Below are 20,773 nucleotides of genomic sequence, written 5' to 3'. Positions count from 1 at the left end.
TGCGCCTGCGCAGTGCCTGTGGCTGGAAGATTGATAGCTAATGGTTTTTGGCGGGAAGCTCCGCTCCCCCCCCCCCCGTGCCGAGGGTTATCGTAGGAGGTCGCGCACTGAAGGGGACTTCTATCGTAAGATTGGGCGGTTTCAGCCACCAGCGCAGAGAGTAGAGCACGGAAGATGGGATCCGAATCAGTTTGGACTGTGGCTCTCTTTGAGGGTGATACACCCTGTTGAAAAATAGTTGTAGTGGGCGAAGCCGAAGTCTGGCATGTGGAACCACGGCAACTGAGGACGCCATATGTCCCAGGACCCTCTGGATAGACCTCGCCATGACCGTTCCCTCTCGTCGGATTCGATGGATAAGGCGAGCAAGAGTCTGCTGTCTGTATTGTGGGAGGAAAGCTTTCTCCAACGTCGAATCCAAGCGGGCTCCGATGAAGGTGAGCGTCTGTGTCGGAAGGAGAAGATTTCTCTGTATGAATACGTAGGCCTAGGTCATCTAGTAAGGCACAGGTCTTATGGATGGCCGCCAAGAGTCCTTCTCTGGACTGTGAGACCAACAGCCAGTCATCGAGGTACGGATAAATTTGTATGCCCTGAAGGCATAGGAAGGCACAGACAGGAGCCATGCACTTGGTAAAAACTCTCGGAGCTGTAGCCAGTCCAAAAGGTAAAACTGTGAACTCATAAAGTTGGCTTGCAATCGCAAAACGAAGAAAACGCCTGTAATTTGGGAGAATTGAAATGTGGAAGTAGGCATCCTTCAAGTCCAGTGAGGCGAACCAACCCTTTCTCCTTAACAACGGCAAAATGTTTTGAAGGGTAGTCATACGAAACTTTCTCGGTACAATAAACGTATTTAAGTTCCGTAGATCCAAAATCGGACGTAGGCCACCATCCCGCTTAGGGACCGTGAAGTATCTGGAATAGAATCCGTGAAGTCTGTCAGATGGAAATACTTGATGAATCGCTCCTTTACGAAGAAGTTGACGTATTTTGTCGAGGAGTACTGGTGAGCATACAGTAGACCGGATCGGACTCGATGGAGGAATGATGTCGAATTCTATTCGATAGCCGTGTTGAACAATGGATAATACCCACCGGTCAGATGTGATGGACTCCCAAATGAGGAGTCGGCTTTGAAGCCGATCCCCAAATGAGAGGGGGGTGGGTATTGAAGGAGTGTGAGGAATGGTTCTCCAGTCCCGTCAGCGTTGCCTCCGATTGTCAAAACGACGGCGACCCTGCTGAAAACGCTGTTGGGGCTGAGGACGGCGGCGCTGCTGTTGTTGTTGCTGGCAGTGTTGAGGCTGCTGCCTCGGTTGATAGGATTGCCTGTAGGATGGACGATTCCAGGACCACTTACATCTGGTGTGAGACTGGATCTCCATCCTGCGTGCTGTCATCCTCGATTCATGGAGCTTCTTGAGCTTATGGTTGGTTCGAGAATGGAAAAGCCCGGATCCATCAAAAGGCATTTCCTCTATCCGCCGCTTGGTTTCTTCCGGGAAATTACAATTCCGGAGCCATGCATGCCTCCGAAGAGAAATGGCACCGACCAAGGCCCGGGAGTCAGTATCCATGTGATGCCTTGCTGTGGATAACCGCGACCTGCATGGCTTCCTTGATCAGGACCTTCACGAGATCACCCTGGTGGTCTGGGAGGGTGGAGGCAACGTTGTGGAGGCGCTGCATAATAAAATATTGATAATCTCGCCAACTTCGCCTCATAATTTGATATGCGAAGCCCCAGGCCCGAAGCAGCATAGACTCGCCTGGCCAGGGAGTCTATTTTTTGGCCCTCTTTATCTGTCGGTGCCGTGTGTCCTCTCGCCTCTCTACCCTGCGAGGATTCGACGACCACAGAGTTTGGTTTTGGGTGTTTGAGGAGGAAGGGAATATCCTCTTCCTGAACCCTGTACATCGACTCATACCTCCTGGACGTTGGCTGAGGATGTGATGGCAGGTCCCAGGGCTGCGTCATCGCCTGCCGCAAGGTGGTTATGAGCAGCAGAATGATAGATGTCGATTGCTCCCCGCGGATGACGTCGTAAAACTTGTCCGTCGACGGTCCCGGGTGCTGGGCAGTGTCGATGTCCAGGGACTGGACAAGTCTCGACATCAGCTCCGCGAAGGAGACATGGGACTCGTCGGGTTACGCAGGACCCTGGAATGTCACAGCGATGTCCGGGGAGGTTGAGTCGACCTCCGAGTCAGCCGAATCGACACCGTAGTAGGGTGGGGCTGAAGATGACGACTCTGCCGGCGAGAAGGAGCAGCTGCTTCCACTTTGTGGGGATCGAGGTGGCACCCGCCTCGAATCCACTGATCGCGGTTGGTTGCGGGGTGGAGGAGATGGTCGTGCCCTGGGAACAGGATAGTACCCTACAGAGAGCGGATCGCCCCAAGTATGGTAATAAGGGTGACGCCAACTCTCTGGGCATTGCTCTACCGAGTGGCTCCTCCAGCTCCCTGGTGGAGACAGGCCAACACCCATTTCCATCATCACCGCGGGCATGGGTGTCGGTGACCTCACCCTAGGAGGGGAGTCCTGGATTTCCCCATCGGAAATTGAACCCCATAGAGTTGGAAGGGGTGCAGGCGGGAGGTCAACCGAATGGCGGGGAGACCCTTGAGGGGTAACCCACATAGCCTCCTGGAGGACCGGTTCGGGTGGGATCAGTACCGTAACCGCCACCGGCGCCGAGGGTCCCATCGGTTCCGAATTCCGATGTCGGGAACAGTCTGGACGGTCCAAGGTCTTGGACTTTTTTGGAGGCTTGGAGACCTTCTCCTTTCTGGCCTTCTTATGGCCTGCCAACTTCTCTTCGGCATGCTTCCACTTTTCATGCTTCTTTTTAGGTGAAGCAGAGGGGGCCACCGAAGCAGACGCACCTTCGTTTGAAGGCCGTGAGGGTGGGGCCACAGAAGCAGAGCCAGGTTTTGGGACAGCGACGAGCGGGTCTGACTGCTTCAGAGCCCGATCCCAAAGGAGCCTCTGAAGCCGGTTTTCGCGGTTCTTCCTGGCCTGCTTGGAGAAGGCCAGGCAATGCACGCATTTATCTGTCCTATGCCCCTCTCCCAGGCAGAGGAGGCATAGGTCATGCGGGTCAGTTGGTGCCATTTTTGACCCGCAATCCGCACATTTGCGGAAAGCCGCTTGCTGCGCCATCACAGAAGAAGAGGAAGAAAAAGAGAGATAGTGAAGAGTAAGTATATTTTTTTTGATAGATTGAAAGAAGAAATAACGAGAGAAAAGCTACACAGAATAATAAGCTGGGAGCAAGGAGAGGAAAAAACCAGGATAAGAGGACAATTCGAGAACGAGGTAATAGTCGAAGTGAAAGTCGAAAGCGGCACGAGGCACAGTGAACGGTGGTCGCAAAGACTGAACAAAATGGCGGACGCTCCACTCTTCATAGGCCATAGGGGGGAGGGGGAGCAGAGCTTCCCGCCAAAAACTGTTAGCTATCAATCTTCCGGCCACAGGCACTGCGCAGGCGCAGTACCCATATGTGTGATGCACAGAGGCCACGACGAAGAACAATGTTAACTGGATCCATCGAGAGCCCCTTTTGCGGTTATGTCCTCATTACATGCCATTCAAAGACCTTAATAATGCAATTAAGAAATCCAAGGCCATATAAGAGTCTTTATTTCTCTTAATAGTATAAACGTCCTGTAGGCAGCAATATTAAGCCACAACAATATAATGCCACATTTAGACAGCATTTAATGAAATGCATAAGCATGCACTGCAATACTCTATATACACACACAACAATGCAAATTTATCTTCATGACTGAAGACATTGATTAGATAGAAAAATCCAGATTAAAAAAACACACTATTTTAAATGCTATCACATTTACAAAGCCAATTTCACAAAATTGTGAGGAAGCAACAGCTTATGATAGGTTTTAAACCTTAAATTTAAAAAACAAACAAACTTACAGAGACAACATTTTAAGAAACAACCAAAAAGTACAGGCTTATAAAAGTTACCACAGGGAATTATCACAGAAAATTCCTCTGGTGGTAAATAGGCAAGTATTAAGGAAAGCTCAAAGCTTGAGCGGGTTTCCAAATACATATGCAATAATTATATAGTAAATACTACAAAGGATTTTTCACTTTAAAAAAACTACAGGGAACAATGGCCTTACATTCAGTTTAGAATTAGTGGTTGCTGACAGAAGTCTTTAAAATGTAGGAGCTTTTAAGTATGAGTTCCATATGCTCTTCAGCATATGAGCTGAAAATAAATATAGTCTGCATTTGGACAGTACATTACTCAAACCCATTTTTCCATTTCCAGTTCATCCCTCAACTCCAGCTCCCACAAATAATACAGAAAGCAAAAGTTACATTACTTGTTTCTACAAATGGCTTAAATTATTGAGTCAGAATCAAAAAATCACCTTAGTACCTTAAGTCCAGGGAAAAGTTTCCTCTATTACAGAATGCTGTTTAGAAAGACCTACTTCTCACCATTGACATCTGTCATTACTTTTCAAAAGATGTCTGAATTAAAATGCTACAGCCTCAACACATTTAAAATAGAGTGTAAAACACACACAAGGATTTCTTTTAGCATAAAGGATCAGTTTTAAATTTAACAAAAGCAGAGTGCACCAATTGTCATTACATTAACAATGCTATCTTATGTATTCGGCAGTAAGCCCCACAGAATTCAATGGGAGTTACCTCAAGGTGAGTCTAGCACTGCAGCCTAACTGAAAGAGAACCTCACCTGAAGTAAGTGTAAGGTGGAGTTTTCTTACCAAAATGTGTCATAAGGTCAACAGTACAACCAAAACAAAACAAAAAAGAATCTATGTACATTTGTTAACCAGTAAGTCAGGAAATGAGAAAGGACAGAAGCTCACAAGAGCCGTTCCCAAACATTTAAGCAGTGCTTTTACAAGGGCTGTGCCTTGTTACCTATAGTAACTTTTTATGGCCTTTCTGGTGAAAACCCAAATCCTGCAACTGCAGACACTAGATGGTATCCCTTTACTAGCAGGACACCTTATTATACAAATCCTGATTTGTTTTAGATGTGTAATTTTAAACTGGATCAACTAAATTGATGAAAGTGAACCTCCTTGCCTGTCCTTCCCATAGCAGCTCCTCTAAGCTCCCTGAAAATGCTACACAGTCAGAAGACCCCTCTGAGGGAGGGAGGTTCCCCAAAACTTTGGTAGGGGAACCTTCTAGGAGTAGAGCACTTCCTCTCACAGAAAGCCAATCCCATATCCAACTTAAGGACAAGTTGAGATACAAGTATCAAGACAAAGGTGGAGAGGATGAATAGAAATAGAAAGCTTCATTTAACAACAATTAATTCAGGACATGATGCTTTCTATTGTGTGTATAATGTTGGCATGTAGAGGGTTCATTGCCTGATCTTTCACTGATCCTTCTCTTCCTTCATTCACTGATCCTTGAAGGGTTCAAGAAACCAGTTTTTTCCACCCACCCCCTTACCGTACATAGGAGGTAGCTCATGTGCCAAAGTACTATGGAAAATGGGAGATGTGTGTGTACCTTCTGGGCCCCTCATGGGCCCTCTCCATGCTACAATAGTTATTTGAATTCTGGAGATAGCAAGAGATGGATGAGAAGATAGAAGGGGCACTGCACACAGCCTTCTGTGCCCTGTAATACCCTGGTGTTCTGCCTCTACACATCCATTCCTTCTACAAACATCAAAGAGGAAGGGTAGAGGGAGAAATAGCCACCGCACCTAGCAGGACTGTGCCTTTTGTTTACTTGAGAAAAGAGCTTTTAAAGTTGGCCAAAGAAGTTGGCCAAAGAAAACCCCTTATAAAGTTAATATTCCGTTAAGCAGCTAAATTCCTCCCTTACTAAGTCCATAACAATTTTGGACAATGATAAATGGTAACTGTATGTATAGCTGTCATTGTGGCCAAAATATCCCACTGGGAAATTAGGAAATGAAGGGCAAGATACTCAGGTGAGCCAGAGGCACCATATAAGCAGGGTTATCCAATTCTATAATTCACAAGCTACATTTCGGAATTTACTTGGATATCTCGCATAGAGGTCACTGGCAATATAATAAAATCCTTTTTCCGACTAATGCGTTCTGCATTGTACTGTTTGGGCCATTCAGACTTTTGGAAAGGGTTATTTAAGTCTCTCTCTAAAAAGAACTGCATTATATCTGTCAGAGATGACAGAGCATCACATATTACCTAACTGATAGTGACATCTGTGACACTACCTACTGCATTCATTTTGCCTTGTACTCAGAACAAGATAGTTGTCAATGTGAACTGTACACATTGTTGCACAATGGCCTCTTCATTCTAATTTGCAACTTCCAAGGGAAATACAGACAACATTAAAATACAATGATCACATCGAACATGCTGGCAAAGACTGTATCAAAAATAAACAAAAATAAAAACCCCTTTCAGAAGAGAAGAAAAAGCTGATTTTTCATGTGTTGAGAATATACAAAAAAATTATGGTCCACAGGTACAATCCACAAAACACTGTCATTGTATAACTTCCATTCAATTCGATAGGGCTTGTTCAAAGAAGATTTGGAACTATTAAATAGTTACCCTCAGTATTTAAGACAAAGTGCAAATACATCCTGGGATAGAAACAAGTGCCCACTTGACTAGGAAAGTGGGATGCATATGGTTATACCAGGGCTGAGCTTTGAGCAAGAAATAAAATTTAGGAAGCTCAAGATTTGCAATGCATTTATAAATCCTTTTGTTAACATATATAAATCTGGTATATATGATTACATGACTGTACATATTTCTATATACATACATACTATATATTACACTGTACATAATATACTGGACAAACTTACATACTAGCATATAAACATCACTCACACAAAGAAACAGGGCCAGGTTTCAAAGCATGATTTTAGCTGTGTTAAAGGGCCTGGGTGAGCCTTATGGCATTTTGAGTTTTCTTCTTCTGAGTGTTCCGTCTCCTCCATCCTGCATGACATCACAAACTGGATTTGAAGGTAGTGGAACATCCATAGACACATAGTTTTAACTTTTCTTCCACAGCCAGCTATTTATAGAACTTCCCTGTAATTCAGCACAAGCTAAACTGGGGAAAATGTTATGTAATGGCTTGCTGTTTGTCACTGCTATTTCTATCATGATTTACAGAGTCTTACATTTATGCATGCTGAAGTCCCTCTGAAGGAACGGTTTTCTAATAGAGAAGCCCTCCTGAGCAGATGGCAGAAGGGAATAGCATAAGAAGATGGGATGAGACTGACAAAAGGAAGCCCCACTATATCCTATCCTAAGTGCCCTGGTCCCAATTCAGAGAAGTTCAAGCGGAAAATCTGTGTGCACAGTGGGGTTTTTTCTTTTCTTTTACTGAACAGCCACTTCCCCAAACAGAATCACATGCTGTATTTTTAAAATACCCCCAAATTAAACATGTTTCTGTTAGCAGCAGTTACTTTTTGAGGAAAAGCAGCAAACCTCTGCCAGGACTACAGTTTCTTATATGCACATAAACATGGCTGATCATTGCATTGTTTTCTGAACAGTATCTGTGGAAAGTATGCTGACAAGATGTGTAAATAATGGTGAATAAAGATGGCTTAGAGCTTGCACATGGACTACTACATTGCAAAATGTCCCCACTAAAGCTTAACAGGGACCTAAGGAACTCACTTGCATTCCAAAGACTTGAACACACTGCTCAAACCTCCTTCTCAATAATGGTACTTGCATTGCTGTTCGTAAGGCAGATGCCTGCTCTAAAGCTCAGCTGCTGAAAGAGTCCATCATATTGCATTAATCTTTCTAAACATTCCCTTAGAAAAGAGCCTCCTGGTCCTTGCCAGAATGCATGCTGCTTGAGTCTAAGACATCATCCTTGAACACTGTGCTAATCTGAAATCTCTGAGCATCTCCTAGATGTACAATCCACCATTCCTTATTTCTGCAGCAGTGAACAATTTCAGAAACTTTATTTTAATTAATTGGATGCAAGCTAGGTTAGATAGGAAACGAGTAACAAGGGAATGACACACAAATGCATTATGAGCAAATATTAACACAGAAATACTCCATGTCAGCCGTTAAATGCTCTGAGTTAAGAATATTTTAAAATAATCCAAAACTAACTGGAGTAAATTATCTAAACTAGTTTAGTTCCACTAAAGTCAGCAGAGCTCAATTAATTGGGGGTGTAATCCTATGTATGTTTAGACAGAAAAAAATCCTATAACTCCCAACATGCCCCAGCCAGTTGTAGGACTTGTTTTTCTGTCTAAACATGCATAAATTGCACCCTCAAGCAGTTTAAAGATTAAGCTATGTAAATGCAGCCTGCACTTGAAAATGCAAATTCTTATCTAAGTCTTCCATGAAATTATTTTAGGTCTCTACACTGGCCTATTTTAGTTTTAAGATATTATTCAAATTACATATCTCTTTATTAAAAGTGCATACTAAAGTCTTGACTTTAAATACCTTTCTAAAATATTTGATTATATTTCATTTTCATACCATCAAACCACTGGGTCAAACAAAACCCAGTATTAAAAAATAAAACCATAAAATAGCACAACAAAACCTACATATGCAATATGTTTTTTGCAGATTTTAACAAATTCAGCTCCTTAAAATGTATTTTCCTTTTACAACAAATAGTTACAGCTTTTTAAAAAGATATTTTCAAAGATAGAATTTTGGCTGCACTGATTTTTAGTTTTTATAAGTGTTCTTCAAAATGGGGTTTCGTCATTGTGGTACTCACTCAACCCTACTTCTATGAAGTGCTGCTACTATACAACTACTGTAACATTCACACTATTTGGTCTTTTGTTATTTTTAATTAAGACACAATTTAAATTAGGACTGCAACATCAAATTTCTTTTTGCTCCAAGACACATCCATACGCACAATCTTATTGACTGGATGTGTACAAATGATTTTAGAATTTAAGTAGAAGACAAACTGTAAATCAAATAATATTTTTAATTCCCCAGTAGTAGTTCTCATGACAAACTATAGGAAAAGGTAGGAAATGCAATATATTTAGATACCCCTAAGAATGTATTGGAAGAATTATCATGTAAGCTACAATCATATTTCTACTTATCTGGGACTAGTCCCACTGCACCCAGAATTGTGTCTGTAAAAAGGTTCCCCTTCCTTCCTAAACAAGTGAAAGCAGCCATCAAGCAAAAATGCAGAGCAGGAATGGGGAAGTAAAAACCAGTGGATGCCAGCTGGCCTCCCATTCTTGGGCCTGTGGGCATCCCCACAGGACTGCACCCTAAGGCAGTGTTTTGACCCTTAAAAACAAAGCCAAGCTTCACATTCTGCAGTAATCACTGTACTGTACTATCGGGTGATATGCCAAAATCAGTCTTCTTGAAATTCAGAGAGAAGAAATGAGTTTGAAATTATAATGCATATATACATAGTTACTAAAGGGGATAAAGTTGTTATTTAAACTGACACTTGCATCATCATAAAAAGGGAATTATGATACAGATTCATAAGTAAACAGCACCAGGCTGGTACTGAACCTCTTAAAAATTTCATTTGTTTCTCATTACGAAGTCAAGAAATCAGTATGTTGTTTTCCAGTGAATAACTTGTACAGCACCTATTATGCTGACAACTGAGCCATAAACATTATGTTTTACTTATGCTGTAAACATTTACATTAATTTAGCCACATTTAGTTTCAAATAGTATAGAACTATCCTTGAAAGAATCTCATTACTAATAAAGACATATAATTGCAATTTCATAGCATATATGATTGTCTTCCACAGCTCTTCACGTTTTCATAGAAATCACTAGCATGTCTGTAGTTAAAATTAGTCATTTACCCTGCTTATACAAGCAAGATCAAGACAATGCCATAGTTTTAACAAGAAGTGCTTTGAAAGTGCTGATAATCACTATATTGTGGTAATTTAGATAGTAATTTGAAATATTTAAATATATCTATATATAAATATAGCCTTGGATTCAAAGAGCCCTTTCAGCAAGGAAAACACATTTCTGCTTATTCAAGGATGTATGCGCTGCCAGCCCTCTCTGCCTGTAGCAACCCATCATGCTGAACTGCATGTTGTTCTTGAGGGTCCTCCGATCCTTATGGGTGGCTTTGCTGGGGGAGGGCATGACGGGCTGCAACAAGCAGGAAGGCCAGGAGAGCCCTGCTGCAGGAGCAGAATTCCACTTGAGTTCTTTGGATCCATTTTTTTAAAAAAAATTAGTACTTTCTAATTAATATTCTAGCATTATAGAATCTATTTTTGCTCATTGATAATTTCTTAAAAGCATGACCTGGCCTGTTCAGCAATTCACTGCAGCCTGTTCAGAAAAAAGGCTATAACATATTTCTTCTGATAAAAGTGGGTTCTAGAAAAAATGTTTTTGCACAAGTTACCATTCTTAAAAAACTTGTCTTTGAATACAGACAAGAATAATCTTAACAATAAAATGGAACATGTTGGAAATGTTTGCACACAGTATCCAATCACAGTCACTCAGTTCAATTCAGATGCGCCGATCCCTTCTATGCGGAAGATCCTGTTATTTGGCCATTATACTCTGCTGTCTCCATTTTCAGGATGTACGGGATGATGCTGTCAATTGGAACATTTCCAATGAGCCCAGTAAAAAAGAGTTCTTCAGTAATGCTAGAGCTCATCAGTCTAAGTGCTGGCAGACGTACTAGAATCCGGGCTAGCCTGAAATAATAAGTCAGTAGAATATGTACAGGCACTGTCTTCTAGAGCAATTCAAAAGTATGTGAAAACCATTTGGTTACAGTTAAAGGAAATCTATTTTCTTAATTTTATGTAAGTAAAAAGAGTGGTGGGAAACAGAGTGGTGATTTGGACAGCAGCACAGCAGAAAGGCAGGTTGCGCCCCTGTAACTGTCGTTCTTCGAGTGGCCATCTGTGCATTCACACCTACAGGCTCTGCACCTGCACAGGGTCTGTTGTAAGATAGGTAAGGAGAGAGAGATTCCCTAGCTAGGCATTTTTGGTGGGCACCTCACCCTGTTCCCCAATGGTATATAAAGGTGAGGCTCCTGCCATTTTCTCCAGTTCCTGTGAGATGGTCGCCTGGACCATCGCCTGGACCTTTTTATTTAAAACTTATTTTAATTGTTAACTTATTATGTATTTATAGGATTTTAAATTTTTAGCTGAGATGTTACCGGGCTTTTTAATCTTTAATTGTATTATTTGTTATTTATATGTTTTAATTATGTTGTGAACCGCCCTGAGGCTTTGTTGCGATGGGTGCGGCATAGAAATGTTTTAAATACATACATACATACATACATACATACATACATACATACATACATATATTTTTTTCCTCCTATGCAACACTCCTATGCAACACTCATGAGGGAGCTGATGGATGGGTTGTGTGAATGCACAGATGACCACTCAAAGAACACTGGTTACAGATAAGCAACTTTACTTTCTTCTTCATGGTCTTTGTGCATCACATATATGAGTGTTTGGCCAGCTTACCTTGGAATGGAGGTGGGCAGTGCTGTCATTGTAGAACTGCTGACAAGATCATGTGTCAAAAGGAACAGTTCTTGCTCGAACATGAGGTCAGTGGTGCTGCACAAATGTGGATGGGTTAGACAGGCTGTTGCTTTGCATAGATCTTCCATCAGGAAGCCGGCATGTACTGCCATTGATGTCATCATCGCTCTGGTCAAGTGCAGCTTTGGTTCTTGTGGAAGTACAAGTCCAGCTAGCTGGTATGCCAATTTGATGGTCTCCACTATATAGTGGGCCAGTTTCTGAGGTGTTACTGGTTTTTCTTTTGAGCATTATGCATATGAAATGAACTGTCTTTTCATTTTGTGGATTGGTTTGATGCAACAACAGTAGAAATCTAGGGTTTTGCCGACATCCAGTGAGTGTAGTGTGGTTTCTATTGGTCTGGGAAGAAAGCTGGTAGGATAATATCTTGGTTCAGATGGAAGGAAGATACTACTTTAGGGAGAAAGCAGTGGTCCAAATGGAGCACTGCCTTGTCCTAGTGGAAAGTTAGGAATGGAGGGGCAATTCTGGTTCTACCCAACTATCTTCCAGGCTGGCAGTCACAATGTCTTTATATCAGGGTGGAGGACTTGTTGGAGGAGATATTATGGTGGAGATATTATGTCCATCCAGTGAGAGAGTTTCCTATAGTTCAGGTTGGACAGGAGGAGGAGGTCCATGAACCAAGGCTGCCATGACCACCATGGCATCACTGGGATACAGTCCGTGTGGTCTCTCTGGACCTTGGCCATTCATGGTTGGGAGTGAAAACAGCAGGAACATTTATGTAAAATAGAGTTCTGTTCCATCACTGCAGGAACACATCGTTTGGGATACCCTGACTGGAGCAGCAGCAGTCGCACACAGCACTGGCTGGTTTTGCAAACAGATTTAGGGATGGAGTTCCCCATGTCATAAATAGCTGTTTCAGGATCATGGGCTGAAGTTCCCACTCATGTGTTGTGTCCATCTTTCTGCTCAATCAACCTTGTTGTAGACCCCCTGCTAGATGAACTGCTATGACACTAATATTGTATGGTCACTATGTGTTAACAGATGCAGCGAGTTCCAACCTATTTGTTGGAACACCACTGTGGCATTGTCAGAGGTGATTTGGATGTGGTGGTCCTAGAGCAATTGTTGAAAGGATAAAAGAGCCTTCCATACTGTGAGGATCTCTAAGAGACTGATATGCCTGGTGGCCTCTTGACTGTCTTATAGTCCAGTGGTTTTGAACCACTGGTCTGTGGACCAGTGCCAGTCTGTTGAAGATTTCCTGCCAGTCTGCGGGGGGCTGCATCTCACTCACCGCAGGCCAGCACAGGGGCTGACTCTGCTCCACCACTTCTTCCTCCATTGCCATCACGTTTGTGGGGGGTACACTGGTGCCACTGCAGTGGCCAGGGAGGGGAGACACGGCTCAGTGCACCAATTTTGGTATTTTGTTCTTTTGTTGGCATTTTTTGTTGCTTGGTTTCTGGTTGCTTTGGAGGATTTTCTTCCCCTCCCCTCCCCCCCTCTTTCTTTCGTTTTGTGCTTGGAAACTAATACACAGAATACTGTATTATGTGCATGGTGCTTTTTGTTTCTGCCTCAGTGGTCCCTGAGATGGTTTTCCTGTTTTCACTGGTCCCCAGCTATGGAAAGGTTGAAAACCATTATTATAGTCTATGTGCTTTCTTGGCAGTGCAGTGGGCCCCCATCCCCATGGGGAACTGTAGTTAGAGTCAGATGTGGTGTCTTTGGACTGAAAGGGACACCCAGTCAAAAGGATTTGTGTTGTAGTCCACCAGGTGAGACTGGACCAAATGAAGTTAGGAAGTATGAGGCACTTTGGTTGGGATGGAACTTCTGCGCAAACCATGACTGGAGTGGGCTCATGCAGAGGTGGGCATGTTGCACGATTGAGATGGTAGCTGCCATCAATCCTAGGAAGACTTGCATCTGCAGGGCAGTAGAGATGGTCTCAGCTAGCCAAAGGTTGTAGCTCTCTCCTGTGGGTGATATGCCCAGGCAGTCAAGTCCAGCCTTGCGCCAATATACAATGGTACCTTGGCTCACGAACTTAATCCGTTCCAGGACTCTGGTCATGACCCAAATTGGTCCTGGGCCAAGTCAAATTTCCCCATAAGGTTCAATGTAAATAAGGTTAATCTGTTCAGTAACTATTTTTTTAATCAGAAAATGTAAAGTGACAAAGAACAACAAAGATCACGGCCATCTCCTCCCCCCTCCAAGCGCGGCCATCTCCTGGCCTCCCCAGCATGGCCGCGATCGCACCTGTCATCCCTGCACAACAGAGATCGCATCTATCATCCCTGCAGGCGCCTGTCATCCTGCACGTGCCCATCATCCTGGTGCGCTGGGGGGGGGGAACGGACAGATGGGTGTGATTGTGGGCACACTGGGGGAGAGACAGGCGTGAACAGGGTGCGCTGGGGGAGGGAGAGATGGGTGCGATTGTGCTGTGGGGGGGGAGAGAATGGCCGAGATTGAGCTTGTCTTTTCTGCAGGAGCATGCCCATGATCACGGATGTCTTCCCTGCATGAACGCAACTGCGATCGTGGCCATCTCCCCACGTGGGGGTGGGGGTGGGAAGAAGGCTGTGATCTTGGTCGCCCCCCAATGCAGAGTTCTCAACCTATGTCAAAATTTTCATGAAATTTTTGTTCGCGACCTGATTTGGTTGTGAACCAAGGCATTCATGAGCCGAGGTACCACTGTACTGGATGGACTGGGTAGGGCAAAGCACACATTGCTTGCACAAAGACCCAGCTCTTGTAAGAGGGTGGAGATAGTGTGAATGGAATCTTCCAAATCTAATTTGGATAAGGCAGTTAAGAGTCAATTGTTTAGATAAGTGTAAACTTTTACCCTCCAATCTGAAGATGTGCACAGGCTATAGCCATACATTTCATAAATACTCTTGGGGCAGTAGCCACTCCAAACAGGAGGACACAGAACTCATAGGTCTCTGTCCCGATGTGGAAGTGGAGAAAATATCCATAGTCTGGATGGATGGAGGCATGAAAATAAACATTCTGTAGGTCTATCAAGGTGAACCAGTTCCCTTTTGTAACAATGGCAGTATAGTTTGCAATGAGACCATTTGGAACTTCTTGTGTGGAATATAGAAGTTCATGCCTCTAAGGTCCAAAATGGGGCAAAGGCTGTCATTCTTTTAAGGATGCTAAAGTATCTTGAATAGAATCCTTCTCCAGTCAGTAGATGGAACCGCTTGAATCACTCCCTTTGCTCAAAGCATGGCTACCTTCTCTTTCGAGGTGAATGATGGGGACGTAGTCCATGCTGTTCCCAGGAGTGGAAGGGATTCAAATTCAGTGTGGCACCCACATTCAATGATGGAGAGTACCCATTTGTTCAATGTTATGTCTTCCCATCTGGGAAGATAATCTGTTAAGCACTCTTTGAACCATATGGGTCCTGAAAGTAAGCAACTGACTCTGGATGGTTGTCAGTGGTGCCATCTCTCAGCATCCAGCCTCTTTTTGGAGGGCTACTGGGTGTGAGAAGGGCCATCCAACATTGCTAGGTTGGAGATTGCCTTGAGCAAGGTGGCTTGTATGGCTGGTTCCTTCTGGGGTAGTAAGATGGGCCTCATGGCCAATTATGTGCTCTAGGAATTGGGGAAGTGAAGCCCATCTTAGTCCCATTACTCTCACCTTTTGGATACTGTCCAACTTCTTGTCCCTCTGGGAACTTAAAAGGCCCTCACCATCAAAAGGCATGTCCTCAATATGAGTCGTCGTCTCCTGCAGGAGTGTAGATGCCCCAAGCCAAGCATGACAATGGATTGCTACAGCACTGACAAGCACTCTTGAATCATGGTCCAAATGGTGTCATACTGTATTGTGTTGTTGCTTGGACAGTCAAAACATGAAACGTTATGCTAGGAGAATCTTCTTGAATGCAGGCACTATGCAGGTGCAGCACCCATATGTTTGATGCACAGAGACAACAAAGAAGAATATGCCATTGTAGCCTCATAGTTCACAATGTGCAACATGAGCCCCATTGTCACATATATTCCTTTCATAATGGAGTCTAAATGGTGTCCCTCTTTGTTCACAGGCACTGAGTTTTCACAGTGAGGACATCCTTGAACCGACTCCACAACTGCCAAGTTTGGACAAGGCTGATGTAGGAGAAAAGGGATATACCCCTCCTGGACCTGGCAGACTCTGTTTGGACATGGACCACTGTTGAGCCAGCCTCTTCCAAGACACCTTCATTGCGTTGAGAAGGGTTGGCATGAACGTGATGGTCGCTGGGATGGACCCCTCTGTCTGGATGACATTGTAGATCAGATTGATTGGTGGTTCTGTTAGTTGTTGGGTTTCCACCCCAAGAGATGTCACCATTTGCAAGACATGTACTGCCAAAGAAACTACCCAAGTCTTCAGAGGGGGTGGGGGGATCCCGGACCTTGGACAGTCATGATGTCTTCTGGTGATGTGGAAACTGGTTCATCATACTGTACCTTATTCGAGTTGGAGGCATAGTCTGCCAGGATGGAAGACGTGGAGGAGCGAGTGGATGGCAAAGGCAATGCCTGCGATGGTGGAGCAGAGTGCATTGGTGGTAGTTGGATGGCAGAGGATGTTGGCCCTGGGTGTGGTGGTGCCAGGGCAGATGAGGAAGCAGGCCACAGGTCTTCTTGGTAGAATGGGTTCCAGTGCTGCTGCTGGAAGTCCACTGGTCTTTGCTCCCTGGAGCTCTGTCCAAACAGAACATCTAGTGGCTTTCTGTCCCCCAACAGGCATGGCAGGAACACCAGATTGATGACTTCAGCTCTTGGAGACAGCCAGAGAGACTGGTTCGAAGATTAGCCTGGGCTGTTGTTCTCATATCAGTTGAGGAAAGCATCGCGGAGCCGACAGGGGCAACTCCCTTATCTTGCCCTTGTAGAAGGAGGGAGTTGCATGCTCTGGATGGTGCATAGAAACAGATTGCAAGGCATGCTCCAGTTGGAGTTGAATCGGATGACGATGCACTTAGTGGTTGTGGTGGGGCTGGCGATGTAGCCAGTGATGGTCCTACTACAGGTGCCCTGGAGTGGACTCGTGATTTGTCTGGTGCGGGGAAAAGGTGACAAGCCTTCTTAGGCTTTCAGCAGGCTTTTTTCCTGCCATTTTTGACCATTTGTCAGTTGCCATTTTAGGGTCATGTTTAGGCCTCCTTTTGGGCCATTTTTCACTGGCATTTGAAACAGATTCTGCTGGCTCAGGTGGTGGAGCACCAGCAGCTGCTGATGGAGGGCGAGCGGTCTGTGAAGTAGACAGAGTGGACATGACCGTATCCTGCAGGGCTCTAGTCCACATTTCATGGCACAGCTGTCCTGCCCTATTGTTCCTTGCCTGTTTCATCATAGCCTGGCAGCAAGGGCAGGTATCTACCCTATGATCTTTGCCTAGGCATAGAAGTCAGAGTGAATGTCTGTCCATTGAAGGCATTTTAGTGCTGCAGTGAACACATTTTCTGAACACTGCCATGAATGCCATTGGTGAATGAAATAGGATGTGGGGAGAAGGGGTAGAATAACTGTTAAAGGCACATAACAAGAAAGTTCTGAGGTAAAGTATACAGACAGTTTTTTTAAAAAAAAACATCTTAGATATGATTTAGAATAGGAATAGAAATATGCTGAAATGGGAAGATAAAGATGCTGAAATAGAGTTGAAGGAAAAAAAGAGGTTTAAATCATGAAGAGACCTAGGGAGTGAATGAATCTGAGGCACCCAAGGCAGCAGCTGAAAATGAAGTGGAGAAAATGGCAGAAGCCCTGCCTTTATGCAGCACTCAGGGAAGGGGTGTGGCTCCCACCAAAAATGTCTAGCTAGGGAATCTCTCTGTCCAATAACAAGCCCCATGAAGGCACAGAGGCCACAAAGAAGGGTACACAGCCAACAGAAGATTCACTCTTGCCAGGGACCAAAGAACAGAATGAGCAACTACGATCAACTTCCCTTCTCCAAGGGTGGGGTGGGTGTTTTTGCTGAGGGAGCTAATAAACAAGTAGCATTGAATCTCCACCTACTAGACAACCCATGCTGCCCTATGAGCTGTCTTTTGGAATGCAGCTCAGACCAGCCATCTTCTGTCTAAGAGAGGCCAACAGAACCATCCACCAGTAAATGCAGTTGCCTCATTCTACATCCCAAGCGCTTATTTTGTTCTAATTTTTATTTCACCAGTTATTCCTCTTTCCTCTTAGACAGCTACAGGTCAAGTCTGTTCTTGTCTACTCAGAAGTAAATTCCACTAAGGTCAGTGGGACTTACTCCTAGGTAAAGGTGAAGAGGACTGGAATCTGTCTTATTACTGGAATCTAAGTAAGGCAAAAGTGCTAAGAACTGTGACATAACAAGTGTCTCTAAGAACACACAGGGTGCTAGACAGGACCTGGGTCACTTCTTGCATGGGAACTAGTTTGAGGGCTACAATCCACCACAACAAACCATGGCCTCCTCTTAGGTTGCAGAGTCCATACTGTGTTGCTAGGTTGGCTGAACCTGGGCAATTTACCCTATCATGGGTTGCCAGGGTGCAATGAACAAACTACTTGGCAAAAGCAGCAAAATCCCTTGCTGCTCTTGCTGAATTTGCCCAGGCCGCTGCCACTGAAAATGCCCATGGTGAAGCAGCATGGTGAAGTGACTGTCCCGGGCGCAGTGTTCCCCCATTAGGCTCAATGCATCTTCCCTCATCATTTTTTTCAGAACAAGGAGCCAATTTATGGAATGCTCTCAACAATGAAGTTCAACTGGTGCTAACACTGTCATCTTCTCAGTGCTAGGTTAAGCTGCCCTCTATTCCCAGGCATATGATATGGTTTTTGTATCAGTTGTTTTGATCAGGTTCAGTGTTTTAACTGGTTTTTAGCTGTTTTAGTGCTTAAAATGTTGTGTGTTAGAGATTTTATATTATGGTTTTATGATACTTTATTGTGGTACAATTTTGTGATATATTTTGGGGAACCCTGCAGGATGTTTCAGCAATTGGGTGATACTGAACTAAATAATAGTATTAAACTAATAGTAAAAAATATAGCATAAGAAAGGTTGAAAACAGAACAATCATGTATCTGTCAACTAGGAAGCAACTGGGCTTATTTCTTGGACTGTAGGCTAAGCTCTCCCACTGACACTAACAGGACCAGAAAGTGTCCTTGGCTGATGTACCCACTGTTTTAATATTATGTATTTGCAGTGTTGTTTGTAAATCTCAGCAAAAAACCCCACAAGCAAGACAGACCAAAAAGTTAAATACCTGTAAGTATCTTCTGGATATGTTTTTTGAACATAGTCTTGCAATTCCATCTGAGCTTTCTCCTGGAATTTTTCTATTTGGCTAGAACTTGTCAGTCCAGGATGATCTAAGGAAAACAGAAAACATTCCACTGTGCATTTATCTGTACTGAAGAATATGGCATAGTTTTTTATTAGTAATTTCTATTTTAAAAAGTCCAGAAGTGATATAAGCTATCATCTGATAGCAATATCCTGTTTTCTATATAGGACAAACAGATTAGTCTCTAGTCTGTATGCTAAAGCATACATGGTCACAAATCTGACATCAGAAATGACAACATTTCAAATAAGTGGGAGATCATTTCATTTCAGTTTCTCAGGACCTACCACTGATGATCTCTAAGTTGCCATTTTCTAAACCAAGAAATTTCAGTGGGAGAATTCACTGTGAAATCTCTGGAATAGAACTTTATTGATAAGTTTGATTCTATCCATTTGGGCAATAATAAATATAACAGTTTCCTATCCTGTTATAGATGTTAGTTAATTTAGCAAAGCTACAATGACTGCAACCATCCATTACTGCTGATGTGAAAGTCCACTGTGGTTATAAGCTTTATACAAAAGTGTCAATAGAATGTACATTTCGCATTTCATTGCCATTTATCAGCACTTTTTACAATTTTCTGCACTATATGCACGAGCGCATTTTAGATTAATGTATGTATGTACATACATATGTATTCATGTATATAATCACATACATTTCCCAACCAAGGACAACTCTTCATGCAACTGAAAACACAGGCGCTAATGCACCAAATAAATAAAGGCATAATAAATATTTGTCTTTAATAGTATAATTTTACACACACCTGCTCAGAAGTAATCCCCATTTAACCCACTTTCTTGAAGGTAAGTGTATGTAGGACTGCAGCCTAAGGTACCACAAGCTTTTTCTTGCTTTCTTCTTTTCAAAATCTCATTCAAAGGTTTGTGTAACTTACAGCTTATGAAGAGTATTTAGGTGTAAAGAATATCCTAACACTTAGATGCTCATTACAAAACACTAAATGATAGGCATCATTAATTTACTCTGTGATGTTATTCACCATCTGGAATCCTTTTCCTGTAGAATTAAAATGCATGCCAGTTCCTTTCAGTTTAGGCACATGCTGAAAACTTCTTTGTTTATTGATTTATGACACCTGTTGTTTTAGGATTTTTAGTTTATGACCTACTGACTCTATTATATAATTGCCATAATGTGTATTTTTCTAATACATTTACTGCTGTACATGTTGTATATGACAGAAGACATAGGCAAAGTAGCTTCTACCACTTGCAGAACGGCAATTTAGAGCTTCTCAGGTGAACTGATGAATGGGAACATTTATTTCTTCAAAGGGACAGGTCACTGGAACTTGCATAATGAAGAATCAGTGGTCAATTTCACTAGTGAATCCGCAGCATTGGATTCCACTCGAATAACATGATTAACTGCTGTAGTCAATTGCACTATTTAACAAGGTAATTGTGCTTCTTAACCAATACAAAATTATTAGCTGGATTTAGTAAGAAGTCACACTTTCCATTTTTAAAAAAGACTGTTACTATTACTAACCATTATCAAAACCAAATCTGGTTTCCAGGCTAATGGTCACACTTTTTAATCATGATCAGAAAAGTGGGCTATAAAATAGCCTTCAGAAAAAAACAAACCAAAAAGAAAATTGGCTTTCTAAAGACATTTAGATATATTGTACAATACCAAAATACTAACACAAAAGAACATTCATTAGTCCTAGGGCCCCGTTTATTAAAAATGTTTCCTCTGTTCATTATTGAACTTTTACATAGTACTTATCCAAGGAGCATACAATCACACTCAGTGATTATTTATTTAAAAGGGGGGGAGGAGATTCTAACACAACAA

At 43.1% G+C, this 20,773-nt stretch overlaps 1 protein-coding gene across 4 annotated transcripts in view; it reads right to left on the bottom strand.

Annotated features, from left to right (window-relative positions):
* Positions 1 to 3,629: 3,629 nt before the first annotated feature.
* NR2C2 (nuclear receptor subfamily 2 group C member 2) overlaps positions 3,630 to 20,773 on the bottom strand; it is a 63,688-nt gene continuing 46,544 nt past the window's right edge. For 2 of the 4 annotated variants that reach the window (XM_044451192.1, XM_044451195.1), the window contains 2 exons: positions 18,857 to 18,962; positions 3,630 to 10,740 (listed from right to left, as the gene is read on the bottom strand). In XM_044451192.1, coding sequence (XP_044307127.1) covers positions 10,566 to 10,740; positions 18,857 to 18,962 — 281 coding nt within the window. In that variant the 3' untranslated portion in view covers positions 3,630 to 10,565. Of the gene's footprint in view, positions 10,741 to 16,561; positions 16,855 to 18,856; positions 18,963 to 20,773 lie in introns of those variants that run through there. The other 2 variants (XM_044451194.1, XR_006416690.1) reach the window with 2 other exon arrangements.

The sequence above is a fragment of the Varanus komodoensis genome, unplaced genomic scaffold (genome assembly GCF_004798865.1).
Source record: "Varanus komodoensis strain SLA01 unplaced genomic scaffold, ASM479886v1 scaffold6_2, whole genome shotgun sequence".
Lineage (NCBI taxonomy): Eukaryota > Metazoa > Chordata > Lepidosauria > Squamata > Varanidae > Varanus > Varanus komodoensis.
Note: the sequence above shows the minus strand (reverse complement) of the source record. Positions and strands in the feature narration are given on the sequence as shown.